The sequence below is a fragment of the Pristiophorus japonicus genome, chromosome 5, assembly GCF_044704955.1.
Source record: "Pristiophorus japonicus isolate sPriJap1 chromosome 5, sPriJap1.hap1, whole genome shotgun sequence".
In the NCBI taxonomy this organism is placed as follows: domain Eukaryota; kingdom Metazoa; phylum Chordata; class Chondrichthyes; family Pristiophoridae; genus Pristiophorus; species Pristiophorus japonicus.
Genome location: NC_091981.1, coordinates 176,321,771 through 176,335,354, shown reverse-complemented (window position 1 = coordinate 176,335,354; position 13,584 = coordinate 176,321,771). Strand labels below are relative to the sequence as shown.

Genomic DNA, 13,584 nt, shown 5'->3' with positions numbered 1-13,584 from the left:
CAATGAATTTTGGGGAGAAAAGGTGGTGGAAAGGTTTGAATGTGTTTTATTTTTTAATTTGTTCATGCAATGTGGGCATCACTGGCCAGGCCAGCATTTATTGATGATCCCTAATTGCCCTTGTGAAGATGGTGGTGAGCCACATTCTTGAACCGCTGCTTTCGGTGTGGTGAAGGCACTCCCACAGTCCTGTTAGAGAGGGAGTTCTAGGATTTTGACCCAGCGACAATGAAGGAACGGTGATGTACTTGCAAGTCACGATAGTGAGTGACTTGGATGGGAATGTGGGAGGTGTTCCATGCATCTGCTACCCTTGTCCTTCTAGGCAGTAGAGGTCGCGGGTTTGGGAGATGCTGCCGAAGAAGCCTTGGCGAGTTGCTGCAGTACATCTTGTAGATGGTACACACTGCAGTCACAATACTCCGGTGTTAAAGTGGGTGAATGTTTAAGGTGGTGGACGGAGTGCCAATCAAGTGGGCTGCTTTGTGCTGGATGGTGTTGAGCTTCTTGAGTGTTATTGGTGCTGCACTCATCCAGGCAAGTGGTGAGTATTCCATTACACTCCTGACCTATGCCTTGTAGATGGTGGAAAGGCTTTGGGGAGTCAGGAGAGACACTCGCCGCAGTATACCCAGCCTCTGACCTGTTTTTGTTGCCACAGTATGTGTGTGGCTGGTCCAGTTAAGTTTCTGGTCAATGGTGACCCCCCCACGATGTTGATGGTGGGGGATTCGGTGATGGTAATGCCGAAGGTCATGGGGCAGTGGGTAGACTCTCGCCTGCTGGAGATAGTCATTGCCTGGCGCAAATGTTACTTGCCACTTATCAGCCCAAGCCTGAATGTCCTCCAGGTCTTGCTGCACGTGGGCATGGGCTGCTCCATTATCTGAGGAGCTACAAGTGGCACTGAACACTGTGCAGCGAACATCCCCACTTCTGCCTTTATGATGGAGGGAAGGTCATGGATGAAGCAGCTGAAGATGGTTGGGCCAAGGACACTGCTCTAAGGAACTCTGCAGCAATGTCCTAGGGCTCTTGACGATTGACCTCCAACCACCACAACCATTTTACTTTGTGCTAGGCATGACTGCAGCTAGTGGAAAAGTTCTCCGCTCCCCTAATTCCCACTGGCTTCAGTTTTACTAGGGTTCCTTGATGCCACACTCGGTCAAATGCTGCCTTGATGTCAAGGGCAGTCACTCTCACCTCAACTCTGGAATTCAACTCTTTTGTCCATGTTTGGATTAGGCTGTAATGAGGTCTGGAGCCGAGTGGTGTGGGCAGAACCCAAACTGGGCATCAGTGAGCAGGTTATTGGTAAGTGCCGCTTGATAGCGCTGTCGATGACACCTTCCATCACATTGCTGATGATTGCGAGTACACTGATGAGGCGGTAATTGGCCGGTTTGGATTTGTCCTACTTTTTGTGGAGAGGACATACCTGGGCAGTTTTCCACATTGTCGGATACCATTGTTGTAATTGTACTGGAACAGCTTGGCTAGAGACGCTGCTAGTTCTGGAGCACAAATATTCAGCACAACAGCCGGGATGTTGTCGGGACCCATAGCCTTTGCTGTATCCAGTGCTTTTCGCTGTTTCTTGATATCACGTGGAGTGAATTAAATTGGCTGATGACTGGCTTCTGTGATGGTGGGGACCTCAGGGAGGAGGCCGAAAATGATCATCCACTCAGCACTTCTGGTTGATGATGGTTGTAAATGCTTCAGTCTTGTCTTCTGTACTCACGTGCTGGGCTCTGCCATAATTGATGATGGCGATATTCATGGAGCCTCCTCCTCCCGTTAAGTTGTTTAATGGTCCACCACCATTCACGACTGGATGTGACAGGACTGCAGAGCTTTGATCTGATCCGTTGATTGTGAGATCGCTTACCCTTGTCTATGGCATGCTGCTTTCACTTTTTAGCATGCATGTAATCCTGTGTTGCAGCTTTCCCAGGTTGGCACCTCATTTTTTTGGGGGGGTACAGCTGGTGCTGCTCCTGACATGCTCTTCTACACTCCTTATTGAACCAAGGTTGGTCCTCCTGGCTTGCTGGTAATGGTAATGAGGGATATACCAGGCCATGAGGTTACTGAGTGTTGTGGAATACAATTCTGCTGCTGGCCAACAGCACCTCATGGATGCCAGTTTGAGCTGCTAGATCTGTTCTGAATCTAGCCCATTTAGCATAGTGGTAGTGCCACACATGATGGAGGGTGTCCTCAGTGTGAAGACAGGACTTCGGCTCCACAATGACTGTGTGGTGGTCACTGCTACCAGTGCTGTCATGGATAGATGCATCTGCGACAGGTAGATTGGTGAGGACGAGATCAAGTAGGTTTTCCCCTTGTGTTGGTTCTCTCACCACCTGCTGCTGGCGCAATCTGGCAGCTATGTCCATCAGGACTTGGCCATTTCGCTCAGTCGTGGTGCTACTGAGCCACTCTTGGTGGACATCGAAATCCCCCACCCAGATTACATTCTGTGCCCTTGCTACTCTCAATGCTTTTTCCAAGTGGTGTTCAACATGGAGGAGCACTGATTCATCAGCTGAGGGAGGGCAGGTGGTGGTAATCAGCAGGAGGCTTGAATGTGTTTTTACAACCCTTCTTAAAAGGAATTTAAAAGATTACTCATTCTCATAACCATGTGATTGGAAAAAAAAATAATTGTTCTGTACACAATGTTACATTTTCTGTTTATTTTCGTTCCTTTACAGTCACAATAAACTAAGAGGCAAACACCACATTTATTTAAGCAATGAAAAAACAAGTCTGAACTATTCAAAAAATCTTTAGAAATAAAACTCAGAACATAGATCACTTTTCCTGCAGGTTTACATTTTGAGCATCAGACTGTTGCTTAGAATCTACCATGCTTTCAAAGGATAGTAACACAATTTTCATAAGTGAAATGACATTCGTTGTACTTCACTAAACAGGGCACTTCCCCACTCTCTTCAGCCATGTAACCAAAACACATTTTACTGTACCCTGTACAAGTATTGATATTTAATAGCCATTTCAACCTGTAAAAGAAACCCCCAAGAGGTTGTACATTTCACATATTTTGTGGATGAATTTACCTGCACTTCCAGCAAGTCTCCAAGACTGCTTCATAGCTCAAAACAAGCAGCCAACCATCCTTTTAGCTATCAAAAACAAACTACTTGGAGTTTTCAAGAATGTGAACTAAGGTATCTCTCACACCAATGTTTATGCTGCTTCTCGGTGGGAAAGTACATGGCTTCCATTTTGTCCCTCGCTCAACCACACAGTTGAGACACAGACCATACCACAGAGAATCACAAGCAAAAGTCCATTCCCTAATGCTTACTTCTATACCAATTTAATTTCATTTTAGGGTTGTGGCAAGTACCTAATGCAGCTATTTTTCCTTTTCTAGTTAACTGAATATTAGAACACAAGTGTTGGAGGTGGAAACTCGCCAATGTTCTCTTTTTCGCATCCTTACTGTGCCCCAAATTGTTATTGTGCATGCAAATCTTCAGAGTGATCATCGACAAATGAATTAACTGCAGGAAGACACTAGTTGAGATTAATTACACGAACTCAATATTGACACACAAATACTTTCACCAGTAGTCCCGGAATCGTGATCAGGATACGTGCCAATATTCCCCTCGCTAATTGACAGGTGCTGCAACCAATTAGTGCCATAACTAAGATCAGCTAACTCAACACTGACTGGGTATTGAAATTGGAACCTTGCTGCTCTATACAGTGGATTAACTGGCTGAGCCATCAGTGGAACCTCTTACTTTATATGTATTTAGCAATATATTTTGGTTACACGTTTGAATAGAAAACAAAATGCACTTTTACTTACTCAGTTCACCAATTCTCAAGATTGGAAAGTCATTTCTTTTTAAATGGTGTATCATTTCAACATTGGAACCCCTGCTTTTTCAAATTACTGGTCACAAAAAAAATATGGTTATTCCATGAGCACATAATTCACTTAGATAAAACTTTGAACTGTGCATTTACACACATACAAGTTAATGCCAAATGATTCAAAGTGAAACAGATTTATAGCTCTGAAATTAACCACAGCTGCAAATCTGAGATGGTAACGACCTCTTGAAATACATGGTATTATTTGTGTATTAAATCAGCCAAAATTCACAATATGTGTGTACTCAGAATAGTTCAAATGAGGAAATGTTCTGATATTTCTCCAATTCTCCTTTCTAATTATAAACATTTCTTAGAAAGTCAATTTGCAGATATAACTGATGAAAAAGTGTGCCATTTAAAAGCTGCAAGGAAAATCCAATATTCCAACGATTAGTTAAACATTTACACATAAAATAGCTATCAGCTGAAGGACATTTCTATTGGGGTACACAAGAACACCCATATTTTTGAAATTAAAAGATGTTAATCTATAAAGTCAATCTCATCAACACAACACTAACAAAATAAACCCTCAGGCATGCGCACTATTGTTTTCATGCCCAACAGAAAAACTGCTTCCATCACCCATTTATTATTCTGTATATTATGTACATCACAGCGAAAAGCAACACACCTACAAGTAGGCTTACAGCAACTCTCGATCAGTCATGTTATATCATAACGTGCATCATGACTGTTTACCAAATTGGTAAAGCCACTTGCACCCAAGTAATTCCCCGTCAAGTTCAAAGGGAAAAACATTAACAAGTCACTGCACGTTTTGTAACGAAGAAGCAAAAAAAATTCAGATGTTTAGAAACACTAGATTTGTGTGAATTGCAAATTTGGCTAAGTTTTGCACTGCTTAATGCACATTAAATTTGAGTGATGCTGTAACTGCCTTGAAACTCAGCTGTAATCATTTATTATTGTATAAAATGTCTACAACCAGCAAATCATAGATGCCTCCCTTCATGCATCAGTGACTAGCTTTAGCTTGTAAGCAGACATTGTGCACTTGCCAAAGACTGTCAAAGCCAACACCGCCTGGGGAAAATTTAAAAACTGTTCTTTAAATGGGTAACAAACATACTTTTGCTCCCCCCCACCCCACACACCCCCCGGCTACCTACTTATCACAAACTAGCATTGAGAACAGGATTGGGGGACTTTTCCCAATATTAATACCAACTCAAGTAGTTGTATCATTATTTGCTGTTCCTCTCCAAATAGTACCTGCTACTGGCATCTGGTAGGCCAAGGCAATAAGTACAAGGAAAAGACATCCACTTGTCTTTGATTTAAATTACAATAGTGAGCTGAATGTGCTAACAGTTAGAATACCAATGTAATAAATAATATTGTTGAAAAAAAACAGTAGATTCTTCTGCTTCCCATCACACTAATATAGTTTATAAAAAGGTTTTTATTTGACCAATTTGTTCCAAAATGGCTTACAATTTGAATTGAACATTAAAATATATGTTTGATAGCCAAATGTGCATTATAATTGGCTTTTTTTGCACACAGATCAATTGTTGACTACATTGTGTACAAGCTCATGTCGAGTACAAAAATGCAGAAAAACTGCATCCCACGCTATCCTAAATTTTCAGTGAGTAAATGTACCATATGGTGTGGTAATGAGTTGGACAGCCCAGCAAGAACCTTTAGTCTCTTCAGATTTGGTTGATATTGGGTCAGACAGCAGTGAAATTACATTTAGCCTCAGTGTCCCTAGGTAAAGGAGAGGAGGAAAAGGCAGCCAGGGTTCCTGCTCCTGATTGCCATCCAATGATTCCTGCTTACAAGTATAAGTACAGTTGCTGACACCAGATGAGGACAGGGTAGGACTTGTATGTGATGCCCTAACTGTCCACAATGTACAAGTTTGAGTAACAGATGCTGGTGCTTGTGGAAATGCACTCAAGATGAACAGACGAAACAAGGAGATAAAAAAACCCACCACTCCTGAAACTAGTTCTTTTTAGGAGCATCAGGTTATCTACTTGCAGTGTTCGATGAGAGAAAAAAGGGCAAGCTATTATAGCATTGCTTCTTCTAGACATTACAGCTTGCTTTAATGGATCTTGTCAGCTTCATGTAAAAAAAATATTTTGTGGGAAGAGATATTATTTCATTGCATTTCAGTTGGATTGTAAATTTGGGATAGGGGAGAAAAATACACTATTAATCTACCCATTACAAGTCATATGGTTAACATTTAAGGAGATGCTCACTATTTAAAAAACAAATACAAAAAATACATATTAAATAAAAAGTAATGGATGGTCAGGGAAAATAATTAAGATGTACATGAACCTTGTTGGTTTGTGGTGTGCTGCAGCTGTGCCATGGTTAGAATGCACAGCCCCCAACCATCCATTATTCTCTGTATAAACCCTCGCTAGGAATTTAGCGACCATAGTAGGTATTGTTTGTGTTGGTATTCGGGCCCCAGTTTACATCCTGAATACTGGATTTATAATCTGACGAATAGCCCCTGCTTGAAGAGGAATACAGTGCAGAATCTCTGACTGGAGTGGTAGAAGAAAGGTACGATGTGGAATCAAATGATTGCCTCAGGTTTGGTGCCAAAGTATCCTGCTTCCAATCATAACCACCTAAAAATACAGAGCAAAATAGAACATAAGTAGATTTTGTTATAATAAAAATGGACTGTGATGGCAGGTCTGAAAATTATAGCCAGACATTACCCAACACATCCCAATAGGAAACAAGCAATGCAAGGCAGTAACAATTGTAACAAGTTGTATTTTCAACTCTTCAGGCGAGGTATGAATTTGAATTTGACACATGACAAATATGCTAAATCTTCAGAAATTAATTAAGTACCAATGCTGTAATTACAAACCAAAGCTGAAACAACACCACCAACACAATGGTTGGTTGGCGGAAACAAATTCTCAAGAGACTTTGAGAATAGTCTGATAATTTTCTCCAGTTCTTGATCATACAAAGTCTGTCTGGAACCGAAGCACAATTAACTGGATAGCTTAGAAAGTTTGCCATCAGAACCTGGTAATATTTATGGGGAGATCTTGCACCTACATGCAGATCTGGATGAACCAGTTCCTGAGCTACGGGTATACATTCAACCCGTAGAATCTAAAAGGGTGTGATCAAGAGCAATATCTTTGCACCGGCAACATTTATTAGCACTTAAGAGCACAAATACTTGGTCATTCCTGGTTAGCATAATAGAGGTCAATTTGGAAGTCTCGTGTTGGGCTTGCGGACAATGTGGCCCGCCCAACAGAGCTGGTCAAGTGTGGTCAGTGCTTCGATGAACTCCTACATGGCAAGCGAGCCCCAGGTGGGCAGAGGAAATGTTTCAAGGACACTCTCAAAGCCTCCTTGAAAAAGTGCAACATACCCACCGGCATCTGGGAATCTCTGGCCCAAGACCGCCCTAAGTGGAGAAGAGCATCCAGGAGGGCGTTGGGCACCTCGAGTCTTGTTGCCGAGAGCATGCAGAAATCAAGCGCAGACAGAAGAAGCGTGCGGCAAACCAGAATCCCCACCCACCCCTTCCTTCTGTCTGTCCCACCTGTGATAGCGACTGTAATTCCCGCATTGGACTGTACAGTCACCCGAGAACTCAGAGTGGAAGCAAGTCTTCCTTGATTTCGAGGAATTGCCTATGATGATGAATAGAGGTCAATAACTGCAGGCTAGCCCCTCAGGATGCAGTGACTACAAGACCAGGGGAACTTCGAGCATTTCCATCCAGAGGAATTTGTTTTGATTCCTTTGCTTGAGGATAGGTCTGAGTCTCTGTCCTTGGGAATTACCAGTTATAGTTATAAGTACAGGAGTAACACTATACCTCTCCTGGCCCTGAAGCAGGTCTTCTCGAGGGTGAAAAGTGTAATTAACTTTCCACACTCTTAACACCCATTGCCAACCACGGCCACACCAGAATGCTCCTGCGTGGAGACCCCGACCTGCGTGAGAACACCAGCGGCAGGTCGGGGCAATAAAAGGAGCGGCGAGCAGCAGCCTGGGAGCGGCGTAGAGGCACACTACTCCAGGGAGCAACACAAGCTGCAACTGCAGCAGAGTGACGTCATCAAGGTCCAGGTTGGTGATTGGAGCGTGGGCAGATACAGCAGGAGCGGCAAGAAACTGTGGAAGGACGTGATTGTGGCCCAGGGGAGGCGAGTTCAGGGCCAGGGGCAACACGGGCCAGCCCACACTGTGATATGTGTGTGCACTAGGTCCATGCAGCACAGCAGGTCTCCAGTCACCTTGGATAATCCTTGCCACTGGATAAAGACCTAGCTCTGACAAGCCCGTGTGGTGGCTGGTGTGCAACGGCCACCACACGTTAAAAAAATCCATGCACAGGCATCTTCCACCCTTCAGGATGTAGTTCAGGACCTGGAATTTTAGGTCCTTCAATGGAACACCTGTGAACTTATCCTTTTTTGGTGTGGAAGCAAGTCATCCTTGTTTCGAGGGACCGCCTATGATGATGGGAATGCTCCTTAAAATTTGAGGGAGAAACATCAGGTCATGGCATCTCTGACTCAATTACAGGCTTTTAAATCACACCCCAAAAAGAATTGTAGGTACCAGCCCTCCACTGGACCAGTAAGGTCTGGAAGCACAAGCCTGCTGAAATTGGGGTCCTGGTCATTGGCTTCTATGAGATAAATTTTAGTTAAAGTGAGGGCATTTAAAGCCCAGTGAGAAAGAACCCTTTCTTCAAAGAGGGCCTCAGTGCTGGATTTGTCTCCCAAAGAATTACTTACCAGTACTAACTCAATCACCAAACCCTCGATGATATTTGACAGATGCACAGGCTCATATGCCACTGTCGAGAACCAGTCAAAAGGACCAACTGAATTCCCATTTCAGTCATTGACTGATGCGTTCAATTGCATTTTAGTCAGCTTCGCAATGTTGATATAGCTGCCTCATGAACCAGAAAGCATAAATTCATTTTCCAGCTGGAGGGAAAAATTATTTTGTCAGTATGTCCAGCAGCTCAAGATACAAGCTTGCAATGTATCTTTGAAAATTTGTTCCATTACCTAGAAGCTACCAGGCAATTGCAACACTTCTGAGTACTCTTTCCTCAATAGGGATTGTACCTTATACAAGACAAGACATGTGAATTCTGCTGACAGCATTAAACAAATGCCAATCACACAAGCTCCCCAGATAGGTATTACAGCTTGACAATGTGTGTAAACTACAGATTGTTTGGAGAGGCTTCTTGGTTGAATTCATCCTCCATCAAGTCACAAGACCGAAATAACCTTGCCTCAGCAAATGCAGAAAATCACAGGCACGGTTACCTTTTTCCAATCAGCAACTCAAATGTCCTTATGTAAAGGCACTTTTATATTTTCATGAGTTCCAGGAAAGTGCAACTCAAATGGAAATATCTGATCTCTCTGCATTGCTCAATCCTATTTAATTTAGGTGGTGCTAAGCAGAGACTCCTCATCTGGGCCAGTCGGAGTTTAAAGTCCTGTGATTTCCATAGATTCAGGGAAGGAATCTGGCTCCATGCATTTAGAGGCAAGTGGAGATAGAAGAACAGCTCATGAAACCTACAAAAATGTTGGTCTCAGATTCCATTTGGTCCTTGATATTACAGAATGCTAGACACCTGGACTAACACAGAATGCTGTAGACAGCACTCTTTTGATGTGAAAGTGCAATAAGGTTGAAGCCATTTGTTCATTAAAGTCAAGAAATTTGACGTGGAACAGAGGTAGAGTTCCATGTTATGAAAAAGTGGTCTCTTCCTTGATGTAGAAGAAAGCATTCTGTTAGATTCTCTCTCGAGTGCTGGTGAGGAGTTTCTTGAATATTGGGACCAAAGTGAATGCAACCCCCAATGATGGTGGCTGTGCCTCTCCAAAAGCAGACATTTTCTGCAAGTAAGGCTTAAATAATTTAGCCTCAAAGTTTTTGAACTACAAAAGCAGTTCACTCCAACCGTAGGTTAAAAGGGCAGATTTTGCAGCTGCGAACACAGCTCCAAGTCCACTAATTGGAGTTATTCCCAAGGTACAACAAAGCTGGCATGGATAAGTATGGATCTTAAGCAACTGGCGAGGTACCCAAGATCAGTTAAGCAAAGAGTGCTGGTGAGGAGTTTCTTGGTATTAGGACTGAAGTGACTGCAATTGTCCAATGATGGTGGTGGTGCCTCTACAACAGCTGGCATTGCCTGCAAGTAGAGCTTAAATGATTTAGCCTTAAAGCTTTTGAATTACAAAAAGCAGGGCTCACTCCAGCCTGAAGTTGCAAAGTGAAAATTTTGCAGTTGGAAAGTCAGCTCCAAATCCACTAATTGGAGCTTTCCCCAAGGTATGACACATCTGGCATGAATAAATATGGATTTTAGGCAACTGGTCATGTACCCAAAATCAGCTAAGCTAGAAAAGCAACTGGTTGTTGTAGCCTGCGTCAGCTGACTCTTGCGCAGCATGGAGCCCAATGCCAGGTCCTTGACCTCGGAAACTACACTGATACTGCAGAGAACAACACTGGTTTGGGTACAGAATGATGCACTTGAGTAACCATTTCTGAATCTATTCCAGAGACTGGACTAGGTCGACATGCCAGATTAAGCCATAGCAAATTATAGGGATCTGAACTTTTGATCCAGAATATAAATTTGGATCTTAGTGGTTTTATGATCATAGCTTTAGGTGTTGCCCTATTACAATTCCTATCATCTCACTCACCTGAAAATCCAAACTAACTTCAGACAAAATCCAGAATTGATCAAATGAAATCAGTGGAAAGACATCGATGAGGCAAGAAGTAACACGGTTTGTTTGGCGTCACCTGTAAATAGAGATGTTGCTGATAATTTTCAAATCTGAATTACCTCGGAGGCTTTCTGAGTGTGGTACCGCTGAAGCTGACACATCAGGATTATATCTGGAATAGTCATCTGGTATACCGGTGGATCTTGCGGTTCTCTGATCCAATGTTGCCCTCATGGCTGGGTCCTTTGAGGTTGGGCAAGGGAAAAAAGGTTTGAAATGGGATACAGCAAGAACTATGTAGACACTGTTCAGTTAAAAACAAAGCACAAGAACATAGTTTTTTTTTCCCCAAAAGAAGAAACCCAGTTCGAGTTTATTTACTACTACCTGATTATTGAAGCATTTTAGGCTGGTAGTAAATAAAGTTCACTGGGATTGTCCGTCAAGTACCCATGGTAATTAATTTAAGATCGGAGTATGATAGTTCACAGAAACAAATAAAAACAAAGAGATCCCAAATGGTATTGATTTTCTTTATTCAATTTAGCTGTAGTTTGTTTCACTGAAAAATAAAGGCAAACCTTAAATTAGCAGTGAAAATAGAAGATTCTGGAGTTAAAACTTGAAAATGATGGCTTTTCTTTAAAAAAAAATCTGTCTTTGAAAAATCCAGTTTGTGGTTTGGGGACAATCAGTGGGAGAAGAATGAATGGGAAACTGTATCCAAGTTTCCCATTCACAAAGTATAGTGTATAGTGGAGAGAAGGAAGTAGCAGCAATTCTATTTGAAAAGCATCATTGGGAGAGAGTTGATGAGATGATCACAGGAGTCTCCAGTTCTGTAAAGCATTAATTGCCAGGAGGATTGAAAGGATTAGCGGAGTACCCAAAATGTACAACACTATCCACCAAGACCATGAGAATATGAATGGAAGTATTTGGAATCAAAGAAACCACAGTGAAGAACTTTAACACTGTGACGAGCAGATTTTGATTTTATTTTATGCTTTAATTGAGATTTTAAAAAATGGACTATTTTTCAGAATGAAATACTATCACCCTACACTGTTTTGAAATGAAGGCTCTTGGTAAACCACATTCCATATTAGCGCAAGATGGGATTCCTGGCAACTTTTAATCAGACCCAAGAGGTATCTTTGGACTTAAAGGTCGAAGTCAGCCAATCATTTGGGTGAAGGAAAATGCAAACCATTAAAATTAGATCAGCTGTTTCTGCAGCCATACAATGTATGGAACTTCTATCTGGTGCGGATAATTTGAATAGCAACATTGTGCATCCTAAACAAACATAATTTGAAAAATGTAGCAAATGCCTACAAGCATGGACAGAAATGTTACAATAAGCATCCTTCAGATCCGCTCAAGATTAATGTCAACTAGCTCCACTGCAAATTGCTTAAATGATAGTACTTGATGTTCTTATGAGCAGTAAAAATGAAATCTAGATCAAGTGAAGCTCATCAAATTGTAATGAAACAAGATTATATTATATTTCTGAGCACAGGAGACGATGTGTGAACCATCCAAAACTTATTAAAAAATATACAAGATATATTTTAACTACATTGTACAGCAGGAACACATTTGCTTGAAGTATTCTGGCTACAGTGGAAGAAAATAAATTACATCTCACTAACTTTACATGCGAGTTAGGAGAGCAAAGGTGCTCTACTGAAGCCTATATCAATATGAATAATCCAATAGAAGTATCACTGGAGGAAAGTCTCGGTGAGCAAAATTAAAAATGATGATATATATGCAAGTTTCTTCCCTGGTGCACAAATAGGGATTAGACACTTTCCAGTGGTTGTAGCTCTTTTAACTCAAAGTCCCACTCGGGGCTAAAGAGAAGGAATAGGGCCGGTTTCTAGCAGTTCCTGAATCAACTGCTGAAACTGGGTGCTAACTTCTGCTGAACATCAAGACTTTCTCCCAAACTCCAAATGATGATCTTTTCATGCACACCTGCCAGCCGCCTTCTCATCGGTGAAGATTTTGGATCAGTTGGTAGCGCTGTTGGCAAGCTGTAGGTTCAAGCCCCACTCCAGGATTGAGCACATAATCAAGGCCGACACTCCAGTGCACCATGGTGTGTGTACGGGACTGTCACAGGTGCTAATACTTATAAAGAGACCGATAAGATGAATGTTCAAGATTTGTACATAGAAACTATTTGAAGAACAGGGAGTTCTTAGCTCAACCAACACAGCAAGAAAAAATATACACATCAGGTAATTAATCCCACTGCCTTCTGCGGAATCTTGCTGTATAAAATGCTGCCACACTTGCATAAGATGTAGGTCACCGTACTTCAAAATAATTACTTGGATGTGAAGTAGGATGTGAAGTACTTTAGACATGGAGAACGTGACAAGGTACAATATAATTGCAAACTCGTTCTTCCTTTGCATAGCAATAGTTAACCATAATTCTGTCTGAAAACAGAGCAAATAGGTTGAGGCAGTTTCCTCACGCGCAGCAAAGCTTTAGCGATTCCAACAGATTTAGGACTTGTAACATCAACATAACAAAGCCCGCATCTGGAATTTATATATTTGCTATTAGAATTGAATAGGTCACAGATCATTCCTGCAACTGTTATGCTGAAAGAAAAAGAACACTAATCTTTAACTGGATTGGATTGGAAAATATCCAGAACAATAATAACATTGTAACGTGAAACCGGGAAGTATTCCGCAGCAAGCAATACCATCCTGCTCACGTAGGAAAAATGGCAGCACTAGTGCTAGTCGTGTTCCCAAGAAGATAGAATCTGCAAAATCATGAATATTTATCTTCATTTTTCATGAGGAAGCGATCTTGAGAAATGGTATTGGTTAAAGGCATGCAAGTTATGTGATTGGCAGGTATATAAAAAAAA

At 41.8% G+C, this 13,584-nt stretch overlaps 1 protein-coding gene across 4 annotated transcripts in view; it reads right to left on the bottom strand.

Moving 5' to 3' along the window:
* Positions 1-2,685: 2,685 nt before the first annotated feature.
* The window catches only part of LOC139264518 (uncharacterized), a 101,099-nt gene continuing 90,200 nt past the window's right edge, over positions 2,686-13,584 (bottom strand). For 3 of the 4 annotated variants that reach the window (XM_070881105.1, XM_070881104.1, XM_070881106.1), the window contains 2 exons: positions 10,802-10,925; positions 2,686-6,548 (listed from right to left, as the gene is read on the bottom strand). In XM_070881105.1, coding sequence (XP_070737206.1) covers positions 6,340-6,548; positions 10,802-10,925 — 333 coding nt within the window. In that variant the 3' untranslated portion in view covers positions 2,686-6,339. The remainder of the gene's footprint in view (positions 6,549-10,801; positions 10,926-13,584) is intronic. The other variant, XM_070881107.1, reaches the window with a different exon arrangement.